At 43.1% G+C, this 25189-nt stretch overlaps 1 protein-coding gene across 1 annotated transcript in view; it reads left to right on the plus strand.

Moving 5' to 3' along the window:
- sobpa (sine oculis binding protein homolog (Drosophila) a) overlaps positions 1–25189 on the plus strand; it is a 165289-nt gene that overhangs the window by 73730 nt on the left and 66370 nt on the right. Inside the window, 4 exon segments of the mRNA XM_034195445.1 lie at positions 2811–3014; positions 9819–9865; positions 9867–9924; positions 9927–9970. Of these exon segments, the coding sequence (XP_034051336.1) occupies positions 2811–3014; positions 9819–9865; positions 9867–9924; positions 9927–9970 (353 nt within the window).

Raw genomic sequence — 25189 nt, forward strand, 5'->3', positions numbered from 1 at the left:
CAGTTTATTGGTTTATCGTCATAAAAGATAACTTTTCAGTTATCTGATTAATGGTTATCAAAACTAACTTTTTGGTTACCTGTGCCCACCACTGGTGTTGTTGATGTATGGCTTTCGCTTTGCATGGTAGAGTTTTAACTTGCACTTGTAGATGTAGTGACGAACTGTGTTAACTGACAATGGTTTTCTGAAGTGTTCCTGAGTCCACGCGGTAAAGCCCGTTTCACACTGGGCTGTTTCGAGTTGCATCCTGCGGTGTCATGACGACGCCACGTGGAAGCAACCCTGTGCCGAGACGATGTAGCTCAACGCCAGCACAGGATGCAGAAATTAAGTGGTTTCAGTGCAAGTCAGGGCAATGCCACGGTAATCAACGTGACTGGAAGCCACACCCTCACAATACAATGTTACCTGACGCCAGTTTATGATTCCTGCTGTGTTCCATTGTTCCAGAAGTATAAATCACACAGGATTGTTTTTATACCGTGTACACAATGCAGGAAAACTACACGCTCAAAAGAGCACAGAAAAAAAAACTGCTGATTGCAGCCTGACTGCAGCTGCTTGCTCTTAAATTCTCTCACAAAAGTGTTTAAATAAAGTCCACAAAAGTCTTGTTCACAGACTGACTGCTAGAGACAGGACATGTCCACATCCAGTAAAAAGTCTGGACATCTCCAGTCCACTCACGGACTATTCTTTTGCACGCGCACATGTGAACAATTAAAAGAAAGAAAAAACTGTTTGATGCTGCAGTTCCTCACTCTCCCCTCAAACTCTCTCATCATTGTGTTAAATAAAGGACAAAAAAGGACATAAGTCCTGTTCACAGACTGATTGCCAGAGACGGGACATGTTCATATCAAGTATAACTCCAGACATCTCCACATTTACACACGGACAGTCCGTTCGTGTGCACGCAGCTCGCGGTCAAAGGAAGAAAGATAAACTACAACAGAAAGCAGAGTGCAGACCTACAGCTCAGCAAAAGAACAAATATAAACTAGAAGACAAATCAGAGTGCACAGTCTGGCTGCAGTCAAACTGTGCACTCTGATTTCTCTCTGCAGGCTGCGTCCTCACCTCCTCTCTGCCCCCCTGCTGCGCGCACCTGATGCAGACATTCCTGCATTGTCATGATGCCACATGAAGCAACCTGAGGCAGCCCTGGTGTGAAAGGGACTTAAGATCCTTTCCACAATGATGTCAGTTTTTAATGCAGTGCCGTCTGAGGGATCGAAGGTCACGGGCATTCAATGTTGGTTTTCGGCCTTGCTGCTTACGAGTAGAAAGTTCTCCAGATTCTCTGAAACTTGTGATTATATTATGGACTGTAGATGATGGAATCCCTAAGTTCCTTTCAATTGAACGTTGACAAACATTGTTCTTAAAACTGTGGACTGTTTTTTCACGCAGTTGTTCACAAAGTGGTGATCCTCGCCCCATCTTTGCTTGTGAACGGCTGAGACTTTTGGGGATGGTCCTTTTATACCCAATCATGACACTCACCTGTTTCCAATTAACCTGTTCACCTGTAGAATGTTCCAAACAGGTGTTCTTTGAGCATTCATCAACTTTCCCAGTCTTTTGTTGCCACTGTCCCAGCTTTTTTGAAACGTGTTGCAGGCATCCATTTCAAAATGAGCAAATATTTGCACAAAAACAATAAAGTTGATCAGTTTGAACATTAAATATCTTGTCTTTGTGGTGTATTCAATTGAATATAGGTTGAAGAGGATTTGAAAATCACTGTATTCTGTTTTTATTTACATTTTACACAACGTCCCAACTTCATTGGAACTGTGGTTGTAGTTTTCTTAACTTTGTAGATGTGTATATATGTCAAAACATACAGTTTTTAATCCTTTATTTCATTTGCTGACTGGGTCTTTCGTCATCCTGCAAATCTGATGTACACTTAACTTTTGGAAACCCTTAAAGAGAGCGAGTGTCGAACACTATCAATGCTGGACTGAAAACAAAGGAGCAGTATTAAGAACAAATGGAAGTGATTGAGCAAGTATGTTACCTGGTAACTAAGAACTATTCCTTTTTAAAAACCCTGTTAACTCAGCCAGTAATTTGCATCAAGCTTTACAAAATTGGAGCAGGTTTAACTTTTGACCCCGTACAAACTGAAACTGACTTTTGTCACCATTTTTTGCTGTTTTTACCAAATAACACCATAACATTCAGTCACAGATTGTTCAAAATATACCTTTTTACGATGTGATACGATACACTTTATTGTTCCCAAAGGGAAATTTGTCTTGGACTTCAAGTGCTCTGCAAATATTTCTGTCTCAAAAATCAATAAATACAACATCAAAACAGCAGAATCTTTATCATCAGACAAATTATGTGGTAGTTTTCAATATGATTGGAGTATTTTTTCATTTTAACCCCTGTGTAACTCTTCATTGACCCTGAGCTGGCTACACCTACCACCCTGGATGCCTACCTTATATTTTTTTATTTAGGTCATGGTGCTCTGGGGCCGGATTGAAAGTGTCCTTTAGTCCCATTAAACCAAGTGGTACCGAAAACCTGCTGGGCTCATGGACTATACAGGAACCGACAACATGATCCCATGTTGTTGAAAGAAAGATATATATATATATATATATATATATATATATATATATATATATATATATATATAGATAGATAGATATAGATATTTCATGCCAAAGTGTTTATGAACAGTTTGTGCTTCCTGAGAACTGTTTTTTCTTTTTCTTTTTTTAAGAGCGGGCCTTGATTAAACACGTCTCACGAACACCTTTTCTTGCTGAATTTCTCCCGTCCAGAAAACTCATTGCCAAAAATCTCAGCTTCAGCCGAGCGCAGTGGCGGCTCTCCGGATCGAGCCAACAGCTTGCAGTCTGTGCCAGGCTCCAGGAACGGGCTGACGGAGCCGTGCACCATGCCGTCCACGTCCAACACCAAGGAGCACGGCCACCCGCCCGTCACCGTCCCCATGGTCCCCCCGCCGCTCATCAAACCTCCTGCAGGTAGGGATCACTGACACCTTTTTGGAAAAGTGAAACTCAGCAGGAGACACTAAACACTAGTCACAACCTTCCTGCGGTGAAGATCACTTTTCATGTCAGAATAAAAGCAAAGATTTGCCAGGTGGCATCGGGCAGCTGCTGGTACTTCAGAATGAAGGAAACCAACAACCAAACTGCAGACCCCAGAAGGTTTTTCTACACCTACATTTTAGTTTTTAGACATAAATCTGAAATAAAAGCAACAAATGTGTTGCATTTTTTAAAAGAATTAGACCCTGTTTTACACAGTTTAACTATGTACAGCTGAAAAACCAAGTGCAAAAGTGTGACGTCATTTTGTGGAATCAGAACTGCTACAGTCTGTAGTAACGACCTGCAGCAGTATTCCCATGACTTTTCCACATTTATGCTTCACATGTGCAGCTTTCACATCCTGAGACCAGCGTGTCCTCGGTTCACACAACACCAGAAAGTCACTAAGGGCCCCTGGGCAAGGTCCTTTTGCTCCCGGTGTGTAGTGAGCCCCTTGCATGACAGCACTCTGACATGGGCGAATGTGAAGCATCATTGTAAAGCGCTTTGAGCTTCTGATTGAGACAGAAAAGCGTTGTCCGAATGCAGTCGACTTACCATGTGGAAAAAAGCAGAACTGCTCCTGGAATGTGCACTTAAACATCTCAAACTCAAGTGGGAAATCTGCTCTTAGTTGGGGTCAGTTGGTTTGTCTTCACTTCCGTACAGTTTTCAAGAAAAGCATCAGATCGTTCCCACCCATCATGTTTTGAGCCACACGCTGACAAAGAGGGTGATAAATGATTATTTAGGGCTGAGCAAAGGACCAGTGTGACAAAAAGTCTTCGCCTCGGCCAAACGCCTCTGATTCATGCAGGAATAGGCGACTAATGAGCTCGCTAGCTAGCTACTGCAAACCTCATTTTCCTGCACCTGCAGGAGTGTCAGTATCACCGCGTCAACTCTCTGAGGAAATGTCTGCGTTCCTCGGCCAGACAGAGGGCTTCATTATCCCTTTGCCTCTGCTGTGGCACAGGAGGCTGGCACGCCACGGCGGAGGCAGCGAGCCGCCTTGGCATCGCCCAACAGGAGTCCCCACTGGCCCTGCCTTTTCGAGAAACAGATGGTGCGGTCCGACTTAAAGCCCGGCTCCAACCCACCACCCGGCTGACACCCCCTTTCAACTCAGTCCCCACCAAAATACACACACACACACACACACACACACACAGTACCTCCATACATTCATACACACACACACACACACACACACACACACACACAATGAATTATCATGTGTCCCGCAAAATCCGACAGAAGACCTTTTGAGGTGCAGGTACAGCGGGTGATTGTGGCCTTACTGAGGAGGCTGCATAATTACTAGTGTTGTTCCCCTGTGCAGGTGTGAGCGTTGTGAGATTGGCGTGTGCTCGTTAGGATGAAAATGTTCAGATGCTGCAGAGATGTCCGTCGTTTTTCTCCATGTATGCAAGAATCACACAAACTATGGTCCTAGCAGCAGCAATAAATATGTTTGGTGAAACAGTTTCTTCTTCTCTTCTCCCTTAAATTTTACTGTTGCTGCAGCGGGCACAGCTAACCAAAAAGGTTGTGTTGATAACCGCTAAACCATGAAAACATTTAAACTGAACCTACAGATAACTGCTGACGGTTATTCTCTGAATTAGATCTGAATTTGTTTTTGTTTTGTTTTTTTTGTCTTTAAAACCTTGAAAAACGGACCTAAAGAGCTGAAAATTGAATATATTGAAGCATAAACATGGAGGTTTCTCATGAGGTTTTCATTCAGCATACAGTTTATTCACAGTACAAAAAGTATTAAATGAATGTGAACTATTAAGAAATGCAATAGACATGGAAAGTCATTTTAATAACCTGATTAAAGGATTTGTTCGTCCATCTCCTCGAGGTGATGGACGACACATCATGTGAAGCCAACAAGGCTTCACATGATGTGTCAGTTTCATTTATTGTATTTGTGTTTAAGCTGAAACAGGAACAAACATGTATTCTATAAACTATTACCTGAGTGGAAGTGAGAAAAATAGAATAGAATAGTGTTTATTGTCATTGTACAGGGGGCAGGGTGACAACGAAATTGGGGGTGCTCCCACAGGACTACAAGAAATGAAAGGAGGAGGATGGTTACATAGAAAAGAAGCAACCACCATCACATCTGCTTACACAGAGGTGCATGGAAACAAGGCCTCCGGACCAAAGCTAAGCATGTGTGAGCCGGTCCACCATATTGGACAGCTAAGTACAGTAGACCACCTGGAACAAAACACATTAGAGACATTTGTGTCATGAAAATGAAACGTGAATGATTATTTATTTTACCATGACGGTAGTTAATAACGAGTCCAACACTGGGGAACAACCCAAACGATTAGGAACAAAGGAGAAGAGTAGATAGCAGCACCAGGACAAGGGGAGATGATCAACACAGAACTAAGTACCAGACAAACCGGAATAACCCAGCAAAGTGAAAGCAGAACAATGACAAACTTAAATAATGACATATCACCAGCAGACAAGTGACAGGTGAGATGACTGAGATGAGAACCAGCTGTGAGGAACATCAGGGGACAAGACCATGCCTACAAACACACAGGGAGGGACCAATGTCAAACCACAAAGAACCTCCGAGTGAGTAGAACCTAAAACCTACCATAAATAATTACCAAACTAAAGGGGAACCCCCCCCCCCAAAAAAAACACAACACAGAGGACATAAGACAAAGATGGGGACAAACAACAAAAAATCTACCCCCCCCCCCCCCCCCAAAGAATAGATAAAAACAAGCAAAACTATTGGATCATAACAATCTTCATAAAAGAAAAAAAAAAAACCCACTGACCTTAGATCAGTTATTTTTCCAAAATGACTCTTTTATGGAACTATAAAACTGACTTTTCCAGAAATCTTATCAGACAAAGTTTGATCAAATCCTAATAAATTGCTCATTCCAAAATAAACTGGAACTTTTATTGTTTTGTTTTGCTTCCTTTGGGCAGTTGCTTGGCTAACGTGAAGGAATTTAACTGAATATTACACAGATAAGTGGTTGTGACAGTGACGCAGGCCGAGTGTCACAAACGGAACTCTCCTTTTGTTTGTGCAGTTGGTCCAATTACAAACTTTCCAAGATGTTTAGTATTTTGAGTACTATTTTAAATTGTGGTAAAGAGGTCGTTTTAATGTATTCGGGCTGTTACAAATGCATTCTCAACCTCATAGCCGCCAACGCAAACCTGGCAGTTACAGTTACGTGCTGCAGTTGTTTGTCCATTTGGTGTTGCCGTACCTCATTTTGGTGCAAATGGGGTCGTGGCAGAGGCGTTAGCTGAAAACAAATCTGATCATGAAAATGTTAGTTAAATTAATTAGTTGATTAGCAGAACTGTTCCCACGTCTGTCCAGATGTGAGGCCTAAAAATAAAAACGAAAGAGACTACAGAGAGGTGGAAAATCATAAAAAAAAATTGCATGTGGGCTCGGCTGTGCTGCCTGCGGGAGTCCTGGGAGTTGTCCCCTTAATTGTGACTGAGTCTTTACTTAAAATCTGATGGTTCTGCAGATCCATTAGGTTCATGGGGAGGTGAAAAGCCTGAGCGGCATGTGATAAGGAGGTGAAACACTAATGGGCCTGTGTGTTTTTTCCACCCTCACACTCTCGTAGTCATAATGTGATAATTGGGAGAAACTGCAGGAAATCTCAAAGGATTTGTCTCTTTGCAACAATCGCAGTCATAAAAACCTGCTGCTCTCCTCCAGCAGTCGCCACAAGTCAGACCTGCCCCGTGTCACTGGTGCTCGCTCAGAATGATCTGTTGTCCTCTCTGACCAGACACACTGCAGCTGCTTTATTTTGTTTAATTTTTTTACATTTTCTCAGTTGTTGTGAAAAAAAGGTCAGGTCATCTGCACACGCAGGACATGAATTTAGCAAAAGCAGCAGCAGGGAACACGACAACGGGAAAAACCAAACCCAGAGCTGCTCTCTGTGTCCGATACCCAGCACGGAGACTCAGACTGGTACCCATGAGTGTCATCGTTTGGTCCAGTCTGGGAGCACTGGTGCTGTGCTTCGCCACATCCACGACACCACAGAACCGCCTTGAGTCCTGGATGGCAACCACCCAGGTGGACAACAGGCCCATCTGTCTGCTGCAGCCAGGTGAAGCGTGGACGTCCCGTTGGCCCTCTCCAGCTGATCCACATGGTTTAAATGTCGAAGCTGGTGCCGGTGATCCTCCTCATCACAAGACTGAAGAATGAACTACCACTTGGAGAAATGTATCTCCAGCTGTTCACCTGTGTGTGAACAAACAGCATTTCAGATGGAATGAGAAATAAGAAAAGAGTTTTTTTAAAGATTCAGGTGGTGATATTAAAGGATTATTAACTGAGCACTCGGTCTGATATTTTCTCGTACAGACCGATCAAACGATGGGTAATAATTAGTTTATTATATAAACGCGTGACCTTTCAGTATCGCCTGAATATGAAATCTGCTGCCAGTTTTGGGCTCGTAGCCCGACCTGCTCACTTCAGCTTCTTGAAGAACTTGCTAACAGATGTTCCACTTGTTAGCTGGTAAACTTTCCATCTGTGTTTTTTCTGATGGCGTTTAGATATTTATGGAGTTCGTTCATGTGCGACTTGGTTTTTCCTAATCGTGTTTTCAGCTTTCTAGTTTGTAATAAACTTTTCAGTCTGTTCTTGACTGTTTTCATCTTGTTGGTCTTCATTTTGCACGACCGCCTCGAGCTCGTTTGCTGTTGATTCCTCCATTTTCTTTGTTCAGTTTTTGTTTTGTTTTATTTCTCACTGTGAAAATAGTAAACCAAGTTGCAAATTTGATACGTGATCTGGACCGATTGTCATGGTAATGGTCTAACGTGGGAAAAATTCAGACTGGAAATCCGCCAATCAGAGCACGCGTTACCGTCATAGCCACATAATATATGATCATCGCAAATTTGCTAGAATTTATTTATTATTCATTCATTCAAAAAATTGGCTAAATTCTAGGTCCTCATACCAAAAAAGTCAATTTCTTGAGGAACAAAATTAGATTTCTTAAAAAGAAAATTACCTTTTGAAACTGAAATGTTTCAAAGTCCTGTTTCATTTTGCTTGATGTTAATTTGTGATTAAAGGCGTTCGAACACTTTTGCTTGTCACTGAATTTGGGCGGGGGGTTGTTTTTGGTTGTTGTCTGCCCAGATTGAAGTGCCACTTTGTGGGGGGGGGGGGGGGGGGGGGTTGTAGTTCTTCTGTCATGTTGTCAGCAGAAGATTGGATGTTCCCTTGGTCATGGTGGGTTTTCTTCTCTTGTGCCCTCTCTTTGATTTTGGAGACGTCTTCCTCATTCAACATCAGGTTTCTCTGGATCATCACTGTTCCCTTCTTGCAGAAGTGGATGGTGGTATGTTCATCATCTGGGTTTACTTTCAGTGTCCACCCTCCACTGAAACCACAATTCTGAACAGGTTTCTGAACAGAGGAGTAGTGATGTTTTGTTGCAGCGTGTCACGCCTGGAGATCATTGGTGTGGAATATGAGGTTTGAAATGTTTCCATTTTTTGTACAGTCTGAAAATAGAGTCTCTGGGCTGTTTTTCAGAAGGTCTTGCTTGTATTTCTTCTTTGAAGCTTTGTTTTTGGATTTTATTGGGTATCTTAAGGCCCCCTGACACTTGCACGACTCGTGAAGGAGAGTAAACTTGTCTTTAACGGGTGCAGACTGAACGTGAGCGGGGCACCAGCACGTGCAATTGTGCAAAGAGAATTTTGAAATGTTCAAAAACTCTTTCACGCATAAATGTCGTTCAACAAACGTGAAGTGGTAGTGAACATTGCGCGATCTACTTGCCAACACTACATGCAGCTCATCAAGTGGAGTAAAGAAGAAGTGAACAGTGTGAGTGGTTGCATCAGAGCGCAGCTCATCTGAACGATTATAACGAGATGTTAAATCTGTCACAAACATACTTTTACAGCTGCACACAAGAAGGAAAGAACATGTAACTGTTTCACCAAGCCATTATATATGACAAATGCTCCAAATGCTTTCTCCATCTCGTTAAGCATGCACGTGAGAAAAGCTGCGGCTGGAGCGCTCCTCTGTGATTCCAGAAGTGGTTTGAGCTGTTTTCAACAGCCATCTCAAAGAGAAAATGATTAATGTGCTATGAAATAATTATTTTGCAGATGTAGCGTCCAGTGTGTGGCAGCCAGTGGAACAAAGTGCAGTGTCCAGCTGGGAACGCAGCGGGTGGGATCATCGTGATGATGTGCGTGCAAGTGTGTGGATCAAAGTTGTACAAGTGTCAGGGGGCCTTTACTCTTCTGGCCTCTGTGTGGGGGTGTGTGGGGGGGACGTCACAACTGTTTGCATATGTAGACGGAAAGTTGAGGAGCTCTGCATCATCCATTGTTCAGGTTTTCACACCTTCCTTCTTTGCACTTCAGGGTTACCAGAGGTCACAGCAAATGTTTAGTTATTGCCTCAGACAAACTGTACTCACTCGGGTCCACACTTATTTCCACATGTTTGCTTTGTTTCTCTAGTGGGGAAATAATCCTTTGGTTCAGAGTGTCCCTCTAAGCGCTTTTGCCCAAAAAGCTTTTAACTCCTTATTTTGGTTTTATTTTGTAGTCCTCTTCAGATCCCTGCAAAAGTATTTGTTTGTTCCACTGTGAAGGTACTTTTTGTAGTTTTTAGCAAAAATGTCTCCCTCTCTGTCTCTCGATCTCTCCTAGATGAAGATGTGTCAAGTGTGCAGATCATGTGCGCCTGGTGCCAGAAGAATTGGCGCCAAACGCTACTCTCTGAGCATGGGCAGCGAGCTGAAGAGTTTCTGCAGTGAGAGTGCTTCGCCGCCTGCCGCAGAGCTTATTTCAAGAGAAATAAGGTAAAAATTAAACAAACCTATGTCACATTACGTCACAAATATCCCAACAAGGAAATGATGCAGTGGATGCGGTCACAGCAGTTACAAACGTGCGGCTATGTCTTGGTTTGTCTTGTCATCTGTGTTTGAATTAAATCAAATTGATTTTATATTTATTGTCTTAACTAGTAATTGGTATAAAATAATTAATTAATTAAATAAATGTATTTTTAAAAGTCAAAAGTCTGTATTTGAATTCATGCACCGTCCTTAAATTTGCAGCTTGCAGTCGCTCACTGAGGCATTTCATTTGTGCTGCGCTCCAGTCTCACATTTTTCATGTTTCTACTTGTAACTTCTTCAGTTTAACTTTTTTACAAAACATCTGAACGCATTGAGATCAAAGGAACCAGAACTGGAAGAGCTCATAAATAGCTTTAAGTACTGCTGTGATTAATATATATATATATATATATATATATATATACAGTGAGGAAAATAAGTATTTGAACACCCTGCGATTTTGCAAATTCTCCCACTTAGAAATCATGGAGGGGTCTGAAATTTTCATCTTAGGTGCATGCCCACTGTGAGAGGAAAAAAAAAAAAAATCCGGAAATCCCAATGTATGATTTTTTAATAATTTGTTTGTATGTTACTGCTGCAAATAAGTATTTGAACACTTGTGAAAATCAATGTTAATATACTCAACAAAAATATAAACGCAACACTTTTGGTTTTGCTCCCATTTTGCATGAGATTAACTCAAAGATCTAAAACTTTTTCCACATACACAATATCACCATTTCCCTCAAATATTGTTCACAAACCAGTCTAAATCTGTGATAGTGAGCACTTCTCCTTTGCTGAGATAATCCATCCCACCTCACAGGTGTGCCATATCAAGATGCTGATTAGACACCATGATTAGTGCACAGGTGTGCCTTAGACTGCCCACAATGACAGCATCATGTGTTACTAATGTAATCTTTGTGACTGTGGTCCCAGCTCTCTTCAGGTCATTGACCAGGTCCTCCTGTGTAGTTCTGAGCTTTCTCAGAATCATCCTTACTCCACAAAGTGAGATCTTGCATGGAATCCCAGACTGAGGGAGATTGACAGTCATCTTGTGTTTCTTCCACTTTCTAATAAATAATCATAACAGTTGTTGTCTTCTACCAAGCTGCTTGCCTGTTGTCCTGTAGTCCATCCCAGCCTTGTGCAGGTCTACAGTTTTGTCCCTGGTGTCCTTAGACAGCTCTTTGGTCTTGCTATGGTGGACAGGTTGGAGTGTGATTGATTGAGTGTGTGAACAGGTGTCTTTTATACAGGTAACAAGTTCAAACAGGTGCAATTAATACAGGTAAAGAGTGCAGAATAAGAGGGCTTCTTAAAGAAAAGGCCAGAATTCTTACTGGTTGGTAGGTGTTCAAATACTTATTTGCAGCAGTAACATACAAATAAATTATTTAAAAAAATCATACATTGTGATTTCTGGATTTTTTTTTTTTAGATTATGTCTCTCACAGTGGACATGCACCTATATATATATATATATATATATATATATATATATATATATATATATATATATATATATAAATATATATATAAAATTTCTGGAACATTGGTGCTTTTGTCTTTTGTAACTTTGCAGATTCAGCAGAGAAATCTGAGTAACACTGAAATGAAACATTAGTTTGTCCATAAGTATTTGGACAGTGACACATTCTTGTTTTCCAAGATGTGATTGTAGTGCAGATTTTTGCTTAAATTCAAATGTCATATTATCCATTTAGCAATTAAAACCATTTGTATATATAATCCCACCATTTTCAGAAGTCATAAATTGTAGGAAAAGTAACATAATTCACAGCTTAAAGATTAAATCCTCAATCTTACAACCCGTTTTCTTCAGACAAGTCATGAGATGGACACAGGGACATTCCCAAATCACAGTCTTGTACTTCTTTAACATCAGGTATTAAGAAAATACAGCCAGATGTTTCTTTTTTTTTAACTATATAAAAACGCCCATAAATCCTGAATGGTTAAAGCACCAGTATTGTTAAAATCCTTCGACTCAAGGTGGATGAATGGATCATATTTCTATCACAATGATGCCTCACATTCCCCCTGATGTCATGGTGCCGCCATGCAAGGCGTTCAGCTGCACCGCTGGAGCGTCACTGTCCAAATACTTCTGAACCTGACTATAATTTTATTGACCTCTCATCTTGTGACTTTGCTTCAGTTGTGCAGCAGTGAAAAGCACTACATGTTAACAAACTGCATTTTTATATTTGTATTTCAAAGCCTTTGTGTGTTTGTCAGCTTGAAGACAGTAAATATTTGTGATGCTGGACATCGTCGTATTTCTTAATTAAACGGATTCCACTGGGCCATCAGTTGACGCCTGTTACAGCCCCACTGTTGTAATAACAGTCACATTTGTAATAGTTGTTGTAAAAGTGGGCGCAGCTAACTGAGGCACTGTTGGAATAATAACATCAGCTGTTCACGTCCACGTTTGTAAGAGTTATTACAGATGTGAGACTTATTACAACAGCGGGTGCGACTGACCTCTGACATCATCAAAAAAATGTGGTGTGGGTCAGACAGGAGCATCTGGACATCAGCTGTGGTCCAAAGTGTGTGAATTTGTGGAGGATTGTTAGACGGTGGATGTGAAGGTGTAGGTAGAAGCACCAGTTTTACTCCAGCGTCCATAACAATGTGCGATCCAGTTTCTCAGCACTCACAAAGTCCCGCCCACTCACAGACCATCCAGTCATGTTTGTCAGAACATCAAGTCCCACACAAACTCTTACCCCACGTGGAAACATGGTTCCAGTTTCATTGTAACTTAAAGCTGTACGGCCTTTCAAACTCCATAAAAGTGACACGCTGTGGTTTCTACAGAAATCTCAGCATTAAAATGTCAGTTTATTTTTGTAACATGTTGAAAAAATTACAGCTCATTTTAATGAAGAGAACATATTTTTAAGGGGGGATTCTATAGTGAATATACTGTCTTTTTCTTCAGACGCCACTGTGCAGATGAACTGCAGGAGGAAGCATGTGTGCACATGAGTGACCTTTGACCTGACTTACGTGATATGTGTTCCCTGGGGCGTGTGTGCTAATATTTGTAAGATGTCTTGTAAATTGCTTCAGAGGTGTTATCTGGTTTCAAAAACAGCCTTTTTAGATCTATAAGTGTTTATTTCTCCCCTTCAGGGTTAGAAATTCTAAATTGTTTCCAGACAAATGCAAATTTTGATCATATTGGACAAATCATGTTATGAATCCGTTATTTAAATGCTAAGGAATAAAATTATAGAGATGCCAAAGAAAATTATTTTTTTACTTAAATCTTTAAAAAATCCCAGAGGCCATGCAGCTTTAAATGTTGACTGATGTTATTCATATTGCAAATCTTATTTGCTTATTTCAAGAAAGACAGATGCATGCAACCTTCATTTCTAAGTTCTGGGTCAGATTTTAAGCTCTCAAGGTTTCAACCCAAACTAAAAAGTTCAAGCAACTCTTACTTTTTGGTTTTCAGGTGATTCAATTTTGACTTTCGTTCAAAATGTAAAAATCTGTTCAAGGAAAAGAGATTGCAGTGCGTACTCGTACCTGTACTTTTGGATGATGTTTTGAGAGCGAAACATACAGCAGCACAAAGAAACACAGTAATAACTTCTTTTATTTTTTAAAAATTCCTTCACTTTGAACTTTAACTTTTTGTTGTTGGTTGTTTCTTTTTCATTTGTGTTCTTTTGACCGAATGCTGTTGTGTTCCAGCTACGAAACACACAACATTTACTCCAAAACTCATATATATGGAGTTCTGCAAGCCTGTAATTCTTCTTCTTCTGTTTATATCGTGCTTCAGACTTTATAAAGACTTTAAGACAATTATTACACTGAAATCAGCTTCAAACGGACGTACTGAGTTGTAATTGTTAGAACGGTCGAGTGAACTTCGTCCCTGAATCCTTTGGCTGTTGGTTTAATTCAAAGATCCAAAATGCAGCGATGGAATGTTACCTTGATGAAGGAGGCAGCTGGTATTAAAGTTGTGGTTTTGTTCTTAATGAAGTCCTGATGACTCCCGTTTAAATTCAGTCTTCTTTCTGTCTTGTACCGAAGCTGGAGTATGTCCGGAGTTACACTGTGAGTATGACGTGTTTTACTCTCCTGCTTGTGATTCATTCAGAACATAACCCCTTGTAGCGCACACGCACACGCACAGGCTGCACCTACACTTTGATCATCTGACTCACCGATGTTTTCTTCTTCTTTGGTTGCTGACACGCCCCTCACCCCCCACCCCATGCATGTGAAATCAGTAGTGCCTCCTGTGCTGTTGCTCGTGTGTTTCTCATTTCGTACCTTTACATTTCTCTCCGGGAGCCTGACGCTGAGCTGTTCAGACGCTGTCTTGTGTGGTTTTGGTGATGACGGGATGTCTGACATGTGTCATGCCTCATGGGAGAATCTGTGAGGTTTCAGAGAGCTGCAGAGCTTTAGGTTGGATCTGAATGCAGCTTTTGATCTGGTCCCCTTTTTAATTGCTGAGATGTTTAGGATTTAAAAATCAGTGCACAAAGTCATCAGATCAGCACCAAACACACAGTCGATCAATAACGGACAGAAACCAGACATCAAAAGAGGCCGATGCAAACAAAATGTTTACTGTGTAGCGTTGGAGACTGTTGGCGACGTATCAGTTCTCAAAGCATCCAGAAGCTTGTTGTAAACACATCTGTAGAGTGAGGTCCCGTTTAATTACATTCCAACTCAACAACTTCCTCACCTGTACCTTCTGTGTGGAGGCTGCAGGTCGTTTGTTTGGCAACGTCAACATCTTCCTTCTCAGCCAGCGGTTTTGACCGCACAGTGCAGGACAGTGCTGAGTTCTCATAGACTTGACCACCGTCAGTAGTCCTTCAAAAACTCTGCTTCTGTTTACATACGTACATTAACAGTCCACAACTTTTAGCTGCTGAGTGTCAAAAGATTGAAGCAATTGGAAGAAATTTGTGAACAAAACAGAGTTCAAAAGGTTTAGTGAATTTTCCAGATGGCACGATCAGAGCTGCTCCTCCTTACAAACAAGGGAGTGGCCAGCTGAACATGTCCAATCAGGACAACATCCTACAAAGTGACAGCATGTCTTTGAATCGTCGGACTTTTCACACCACTGTGTCGGGCTGCGAGGATGCACGGCACCAGAAGTGGGTGGACTCACGATGCAGACTCCCAGACCGGGCGTTGGAGTAAAAGAATTTGTAATCTTTAATTTGGGCCAAGGTACGGTACACAGGTTATCAGTCAGCAGAGCAACAGAACAGACGGCTAGGCCACGAGCAAACACTGTCATCAGGCCTGAAGCAAAAAGCCGCGGTCAAAAATACAAAGCAGAATCAAGGTACACGGCAAAACAAAAAGGACTGAATAAAGAGCTGTTATGAAGACAACAAACTGGCAAAGGGGTGGTGACTGAGAACGGTTTAAATAGGCAGGTGGTGATTAGGAAACAAGAAGCACATGTAGGAGAACATTCTAGAAGGGGGCGTGGCCAGAGGACAAAGACAGTGCGAGGTGCAAGATAGTGAGGAAGGGAATACACAAAGTGGTGTGATGAAAGACACAAAGACACGTGAGCAAGTGCAAGAGCATGAGTGGATGAAAACACTAAGCAGCCAGACTCAAAGTGAGAGACAAAGACACGAGGACAGGTGCAAGAGCATGGAGTGAAAACACAAACAAATGGAATGAAGAATAATGAGAAGAAAGATAATCCACAAACTGAAGGCAGAACAAATATTAATATGAAATGGAACAAACTAAGCATAAACATATGAACTGAAAAGTGAGTCATCAGAAAATAAATAGTAAGACAAAACTAGGATGGAACTGATCATGGCTGAAGTATACAATAAAAGATAACCAGGTGGCAAAACAAACTATAAGCAAACAGAGACTGACAGAAAACAAAATCTGAGACTACAGCATAACAGATAATATCACACAAGAAAAAGAACAAAATAAACAAGTGATAAAACTAATGATAACACAATGAAAACACAGACTGGCTAAAGACTAAAAAGTAAAAACGATAAAAAATAAAACTAGACAGAGAATAAATGATGAAGCAAGGATAAAACTAAGGACAAAAAGTAAGATGCAAGAAAGAGAATGAACATGTGACAAAATAAAACACTAATAATCAAGGCCGGACCAGACGGTGGGTAAAAGAACGGGGAAAAACAAGATGATAACCCAGAACAGGGCCAAAACCTGACACGCTACAATTTTCACTGACACTATGACCTGCCCCGTTGAGCTGTGGGGAGTCGTGGTGGTGTGGTCAGACCTTATTTTATATTACCTGCGTTAGACGTGAATTTCAGAAACTGCTGATCTACTGGGATTTTCACACACAACCATCTCTAGGGTTTGTGTGGAGGAAAATGCCTTGTTGAGGTCAGAGGACAATGGACAGATTAAACACCTTCTTTAATCTTTACCACGAAGAATTAAGGCAAAAGAGGGTCCAACCCCATAAATGGACTGCATTTATATAGCGCTTTTCCATCTGCATCAGACGCTCAAAGCGCTTTACAGTTATGCCTCACATTCACCCCGATGTCAGGGTGCTGCCATACAAGGCGCTCACTACACACTACACACCGGGAGCAATAGGGGATTAAAGGCCTTGCTCAAGGGCCCTTAGTGATTTTCCAGTCTGGCGGGGATTTGAACCCATGATCTTCTGGACTCAAGCCCAACACCTTAACCACTAGACCATCACCTCCCCAGCAAGGAGTACCTAATAAAGTAGCGCATGAATATGTGTGTGTGTGTGTGTGTGTGTGTGTGTGTGTGTGTGTGTGTGTGTGTGTGTGTGTATAATTAATACAGAACACAATTTTTCACTATACTTTTTCACTCATATATAGACATATTTATATATATATACAAGGTCTGTGAGAAAAGTATCTGACCTTTTTATTTTTTTCAAAAACCATATGGATTTGAATCACGTGTGATTGCATCAGACAAGCTTGAACCTTCGTGCGCATGCGTGAGTTTTTTCACGCCTGTCGGTTGCGTCATTCGCCTGTGAGCAGGCTTTGTGTGAGCACTGGTCCACCCCTCTTGTCGGATTTTTATTGCGAATAAATGTCTGAACGATTTGGAGCTTTACTGCATCAATTTTTTCCAGAAACTGTGAGAGACCTCCAGGTGGACACCATTCGGAAAATTCAAATGGCTTTGAGGGACGATTTTATGGGTATTACACAGATTAAGGAGTGATCCAGCCGGTTTAAAGACCGCCCACAGCTGCTGAGAGTGCGCCGTGCTCCGAACACCGATCGACAGGCTGAAACAACCAGATCATTTCCAATGTGAAGGCTTTGTTGATCCGGGATGTCATCTGACTTCCACAAAAATGGCTGGAGACGTGGACATCAGCACTTTTTCGGCACATTCTACTGTTACAGGAGTTTTTTTCATGGAAAGAAAAGCGGACGGATGCACCACCGTGCTGTTCGTGGCGCAGCACAAAACCACCTCCGTGTTGGTCTCACAGGACGGCTTTGAGATGGCTCAGGCGGCTGTCGGTGGCTTTTCAGTCGTGTGACTAACCGAGAAATTGTGGATGAGCCTGGACATGCCAGAACATGTCCTATGAGGCTTCATCACGGTGTTGCTTTGCGCCATGCAGATCCACCGCGACACACAGAATTCCTCTGCACATCTGTCTCAATGTGCCGAAAAAGTGCTGATGTCCACGTCTTCCGCAATTCCTGTGCTAGTCAGACGACGTCCCGGATCAACACAGCGTCCAGTTTGGAAATGAACGGCACATTCCACTGTTACAGGAGTTTTTGTCATGGGAGCGGAGGAATTCCATGCGTCGGGACGGAGCCGCATGGCGCAAAGCAAACACGACTGAAAACCCACCAACAGCCGTCTGAAAGCCATCTCAAAGCCGTCCTGTGAGACCAACACGGAGGTGGTTTTGTGCCGCACCATGAACGGCTCTGTGGTGCATCCCTCCGCTTCTCTTTCCATGAAAAAAACTCCTGTAACAGTGGAATGTGCCGAAAAAGTGCTGATGTCCACGTCTCCTGCCATTTTTTGTGGAAGTCAGACGATGTCCCGCATCAACACAGCCTTCACGTTGGAAATGATCTGGTTGTTTCAGCCTGTCGATCGGCACTCAGAGCACAGCGCACTCTCAGCAGCTGTGGGCGGTCTTTAAACCGGCTGGAGCACTCCTTAATCTGTGTAATCCCCATAAAATCGTCCCTCAAAGCCATCTAAATTTTCCGAACAGTGGCCAGCTGGATGTCAAAAAATTGATGCAGCAAAGCTCCAAATCGTTCAGACATTTATTCGCAGTAAAAATCTGACGAGAGGGGTGGACCACTGCTCACACAAAGCCTGCTCACAGGTGAATGACGCAACCGACAGTCGTGAAAAAACTCACGCATGCACACGAAGGTTCAAGCTTGTCTGATGCAATCACACGTGATTCAAATCCATATGGTTTTTGAAAAAAATAAAAAGGTCCGATACTTTTCTAACAGACCTCGTATACATATATATATATATATATATATATATATATATATATATATATATATATATATATATATATATATATATATATATATATATATATATATATATATATATATATATATATATATAAATAAAATCATCAGACAACATCAGACAGGTTTTGTCTTGTCGTTCTAGTAACCTTTGAATTATGTTCTGTAGTTCTACCACTTATTTTGTGAGGCCATTTGAATTACAGAGCCCAAAAGATGTGGTGAAAAACTGAACCCCTACACACACACACACACACACACACACACACACACACACACACACACACACACACATACACACGTAATTTTCTTTCTGTTAATCACCTGCAAGCTTTGGACAGAGGTTTCACAGCATGTCCTCACACTGTGTGTGTGTGTGTGTGTGTGTGTGTGTGTGTGTGTGTGTGTGTGTGTGTGTGTGTGTGTGTGTGTGTGTGTGTGTGTGTGTGGCAGCTCTACACTCCTTTTCTAGTCGTACCTGCAGAAGACGTCTGAATTTGAATCACAACAGCCTCTTCCAAACCAAAACTACTGTAGCTCATCAGCCAGTCAAATGTCACTTTAACCGCTGCACCAACATAACCGCTATCAAAGTGGCTTTTCCAGTGTTCTGTTGTCAACTAAAAGAGATGTGCTGCAGTACTTTTAAATGGTTTTATGTTCAGTTCCTTCTGAATGTATTCAAGCAAACTACAAGAACATTTACTGATGCATATTTTGATTTTCCTCATAAAGGACTCTTTCTTCCAGCTGTCCCACCCCTCATCCTCTAAATCACAAAACCACTTACACTTTTGTCTAAAAATGAAATGTGATCAGGCGCCTTCATATTATCTGTCATAAGGAAGCAGTTGTGCCTTTGACCATCAAAAATCTTGGCTTGAGTTATCCAACACTGTTTATTTCTTTATTTCAAGAATGCAACACTCAGGTGCACCTTGTATAACAGGTCCTCAACGCATGTACACTGCGCTTGCCTGCACATATCGCTGCAAAGTGAAGCAATGTAGTTCCTGACAGAAATAACCGCCCCCCCATCTCATCTCCCCCCATATAGAGGCAACATTATACACAGAAGCAAAATATCACCTTGCTGTTTCCCTGCTTCACCTCAGGGAGCTTTGGTGGCCATGGTCTGCTGTGCACTTTGACAGATTGACACCAGTTTGACTTGTATCTGTTTTCTCAATACTTAGTTGTTGTATAAACTCTACAGTATAAAAGAAGAAAAACTAAAGTTAATGATTTGTTGCAAGGAAGAACAGTATTTTTCAACCAGCAGGGGTGGTGGCCAAGCGGTTAGGTGTGTTTGCTTTCCGTGCACAAGGTTCCCAGTACAATGCCACCCCTGCCCACACCTAGTGTAATGTGGACTTGTGTCAGGAAGGGCATCTGGCATAAAACTTGTGCCAAATCAACATGCAGATCTGCTGTGATGACCTGCAAGGGAGAAGCCCAAAGGGACTTAACAAGAACAGTTTTCTCAACTGAAGGTTTTTTTGTTTGTTTGTTTGTTTGTTTGTTTTTTTTGGGGTGGTGTTACATTTTTAGTCAAAGTATTTTTTGTCAACATAAAACAGAGCACATCAACAACAGGTTACACTGCTGAGTTCAAATCAGTTCAGTGAAAATATTAATGAGATGTCTATGTAAAAATCAGGTGGCTGCCTGTGTAGGTCTCCACATGGCCCGACGCGGATTTTGATCAAATTTTCACCAATTACCCTTCAAATAGATTGATTAGGCATGGTAAAGTTTGTTTTTCCATCAGTCAAAATTTTACTTGAGTTTTGGGCAATTCAAAATTTGATGACAAATGGTCTGAAATCTCGTTACATTAAAATAGTAAAAATGCTCAACTTCGAGACATCACTGCCCATCTAGAAGTGCATGATTTGAAAAACGCTATGGGACATCATCTACCGTCATTCAGATATCAAAGATTCATTGTCCGTGTCCGTCTGGCGGAACTTGTCCATATATTTCAGATCTTCAAACTTTTCGAAATTCATATGTTGTCCTCCCAGGGTCAACTTCTGGAGGAGTAGGGAAATTGAAAAATGCTTATAAAATGGGTAATATTTGACATATCTGAGCAAATGAGGTATCATTTTGTATGTTTTTGGTTTGGGAAGTTCATTTATGGGGTTGTTTGTGTAATCCAAGGTTAAGGTCATTGAGAAATGTCAAGGTTTAGAGTTAGGAGTTAGGTTTAGAGTTAGGAATTAGGGTTAAGGTTAGGAGTTAGATTTAGAGTTAAGAGTTAAGGTTAAGGTTAGGAGTTAGATTTAGAGTTAGGAGTTATGGTTAGGGTTAGGAGGTAGATTTACAGTTAGGAGTTAGGGTTAGGGTTAGGAGGTAGATTTAGGGTTAAGGTTAGGAGTTAGGTTTAAGGTTAGGAGTTAGGTTTAGAGTTAGGAATTAGGTTTAAGGTTAGGAGTTAGGTTTAGAGTTAGGAATTAGGGTTAAGGTTAGGAGGTAGATTTAGAGTTAGGGTTAGGGTTAGGAGGTAGATTTAGGGTTAAGGTTAGGAGTTAGGTTTAAGGTTAGGAGTTAGGTTTAGATTTAGGAATTAGGGTTAAGGTTAGGAGTTACATTTAGTTAGGAGTTAGGGTTAAGGTTAGGAGTTAGATTTAGATTTAGGAATTAGGGTTAAGGTTAGGAGTTACATTTAGTTAGGAGTTAGGGTTAAGGTTAGGAGTTAGGTTTAGAGTTAGGAATTAGGGTTAAGGTTAGGAGTTAGATTTAGAGTTAGGATTACACATCCAGTGCAATCTGGTCTGATTATCGTATTTGTATTCTGTAATCTGATTACCACTCAGCCCTGGCTGGTAGCATGCAGTATACCAGTAATGAATGTTTATGAGTGCAGTGGTAAGAATATTGGTATGAGTTGAAAGATGGAACGTAGCAGCCGAGCTGAATAATCCGTTCTGTCTTTCAGTTAATAAATATATTCTTTCCATTGCATGAATGAAAAACATTCATTATTTTGATCCGTATTCTGGGTCTTTTAGTGAAGCTTAGGGCTAGTGGCCGGTGATCACCTTAGTATTTCTTCAGTTTTTTCTTGTTGCTTAATACTGACAAATTATACTGTATTTGTTGTCTTTTGATGCCTGATTACATTTTTTTTCCCTCTGTTTGAGGTGTGGCTCCATCCAGGAATGGAAGTGGTGTCTGTTTCTTCAACCCTCCCATCCTGTGCACCGGCAACATTTCCTGTGTGTTCGTTTTGTGAATTGTTTTGTAATTTGTGTCTGTATCATGGTCCAAGCAGAGGGTCACCCCTTTGAGTCTGGTCTGCTTGAGGTTTCTTCCTCAGAGGGAGTGTTTTCTTACCACTGTCACCTGTGTTCTTGCTCGGGGGTTGGTAATGTTAGACCTTACTTGTGTGAAGCAACTTGAGGCAGCTTTGTTGTTGTTAGTTGGCGCCATATAAATTAAAATAAATTGATAAAAAAAAATGAAAATGCGTACAATGGTGCAAAACGGATGGGATAAAAATGCACAGCAAATTTTAACAAAAATACATGTTGGTGATGTCACCCACGCAGTAGGAAAATAATAAAATATCACGTGACATAGAATCCACCAACCAAATGGCAAGGATTTATTTAGGTGTCATCTAATCAGGAATATTGTATGTTTGATGGCCTGCTCTGCCACAGCGGCTCAGGTTCTGTATTTTGTCTACCTCTTGCACATTCATGCAGACTATTTGTGAAAAAGATACCCACATGTTTCTTTTCTCATGCACCCACAAGGTTGGCCACAACAACACAGCCTGCAACCCCCCACCCCGTCAAAAAAAGAAAAAAATATGCTGTCATGGCTGAAGAAAGTATCTGATGTCTGTGTGCGCTGGATAGGAGATGGAAGGTGTGGGGGGGCAGCGGCTGTGGCATTATGTTGCATGAAATATTGTCAGCTGCCTCATTGATGAAACACAATGCCCTCGGAGGGCGACTCTGGCTGGTACGTCCTCACGTCTCTGTAGAACTCTGCATTATGAAGTGTACGTTTGTGTTTGGTCAGAGATAAGTGATCGTCAAACCGGTGCCTGCCTGGTTCCTGCAGGCCTTCAGGCCTCTGGATTAGTTCACGTGGAAGGTGCACAGTTACTGTGTGTGCGTCGCTCTGCTTGTTCACTCATACTCTCTTTTGAACTGTCCGCTGTATACAAAGTGACGGCTTCCGTGCACCATCTGCATTGCACCGTCTGCGTCGCACCGTCTGCGTCGCACCGTCTGTGTTGCACCGTCTGAGTTGCACTGTCTGCATCACACTGCGTGCTCGCACCGTCTGTGTCACACCGTCTGCATCGCACCATCTGCATCACACCGTGTGCTCGCACCGTCTGCGTCACACCATCTGCGTCACATCATCTGCGTCACATCATCTGCGTCACACCATCTGCGTCACACCGCATGCTCACACCGTCTGCATCGCACCATCTGCATCGCACCATCTGCATCGCACCGTGTGCTCGCACCATCTGCATCGGACCATCTGCATCAGACCATCTGCATCACACCGCTTGCTTGCACCATCTGCATCACACCGCGTGCTCACAGAGTCTGCGTTGCACCGTCTGCATCGCACCACGTGCTCCCACCATCTGCATCACACCATCTGCGTCACAGCATCTGCATCGCACCATCTGCGTCGCATGTCTGCATCGCACCGTCTGCGTCGCACATCTGCATCACACCGCGTGCTCGCACCATCTACATCACACCGTCTGCATCGCACCATCTGCATCACACCGGGTGCTCACACTGTGTGCTCACACCGTCTGCATCACACCATCTGCATCGCACCATCTGCATCACACCACGTGTTCACACCGTCTGCATCACGCCATCTGCATCGCACCATCTGCATCACACCGCGTGATTGCACCATCTGCATCACACCGTCTGCATCGGGCCATCTGCATCAGACCATCTGCATCACACCGCTTGCTTGCACCATCTGCATTGCACCATCTGCATCACACCGCGTGCTCACAGAGTCTGCGTTGCACCATCTGCATCGCACCGTCTGCATCGCACCACGTGCTCCCACCATCTGCATCGCACCATCTGCGTCACACCATCTGCATCGCACCATCTGCGTCGCATGTCTGCATCACACCGTCTGCATCGCACCATCTGCATCGCACCATCTGCATCACACCGCGTGTTCACACCGTCTGCATCACACCATCTGCATCGCACCATCTGCATCACACCGCGTGCTTGCACCATCTGCATCGCACCGTGTGCTCGCACCATCTGCATCGGACCATCTGCATCAGACCATCTGCATCACACCGCTTGCTTGCACCATCTGCATTGCACCATCTGCATCACACCGCGTGCTCACAGAGTCTGCGTTGCACCGTCTGCATCGCACCGTCTGCATCGCACCACGTGCTCCCACCATCTGCATCTCACCATCTGCGTCACACCATCTGCATCGCACCATCTGCGTCGCATGTCTGCATCGCACCGTCTGCGTCGCACATCTGCATCACACCGCGTGCTCGCACCATCTACATCACACCGTCTGCATCGCACCATCTGCATCGCACCATCTGCATCACACCGCGTGTTCACACCGTCTGCATCACACCATCTGCATCGCACCATCTGCATCACACCGCGTGCTTGCACCATCTGCATCGCACCGTGTGCTCGCACCATCTGCATCGGACCATCTGCATCAGACCATCTGCATCACACCGCTTGCTTGCACCATCTGCATTGCACCATCTGCATCACACCGCGTGCTCACAGAGTCTGCGTTGCACCGTCTGCATCGCACCGTCTGCATCGCACCACGTGCTCCCACCATCTGCATCTCACCATCTGCGTCACACCATCTGCATCGCACCATCTGCGTCGCACGTCTGCATCGCACCATCTGCGTCGCACATCTGCATCACACCGCGTGCTCGCACCATCTACATCACACCGTCTGCATCGCACCATCTGCATCACACCGGGTGCTCACACTGTGTGCTCACACCATCTGCATCACACCATCTGCATCGCACCATCTGCATCACACCGCGTGTTCACACCGTCTGCCTCGCACCATCTGCATCGCACCATCTGCATCACACCGCGTGCTTGCACCATCTGCATCACACCGTCTGCATCGGGCCATCTGCATCACACCGCGTGTTCACACTGTCTGCATCACACCATCTGCACCACACCATCTGCATCGCACCGCATGTTCACACCATCTGCATCGCACCATCTGCATTGTACCATCTGCATCACACCATCTGCATCACACCACGTACTTGCACCATCTGCGTCACACCATCTGCATCGGACCATCTGCATCACATAGCGTGTTCACACTGTCTGCATCGCACCATCTGTACCACACCATCTGCATCGCACCACGTGTTCACACCATCTGCATCGCACCATCTGCATCACACATCTGCATCACACCGTGTACTTGCACCATCTGCGTCACACCGTCTGCATCGGACCATCTGCATCACACTGCGTGTTCACACTGTCTGCATCGCACCATCTGCATCGCACCGTCTGCATCGCACCATGTGCGTCACACAGTCTGCGTTGCACCATCTGCG

This window comes from Thalassophryne amazonica, chromosome 19, assembly GCF_902500255.1.
Source record: "Thalassophryne amazonica chromosome 19, fThaAma1.1, whole genome shotgun sequence".
Lineage (NCBI taxonomy): Eukaryota > Metazoa > Chordata > Actinopteri > Batrachoidiformes > Batrachoididae > Thalassophryne > Thalassophryne amazonica.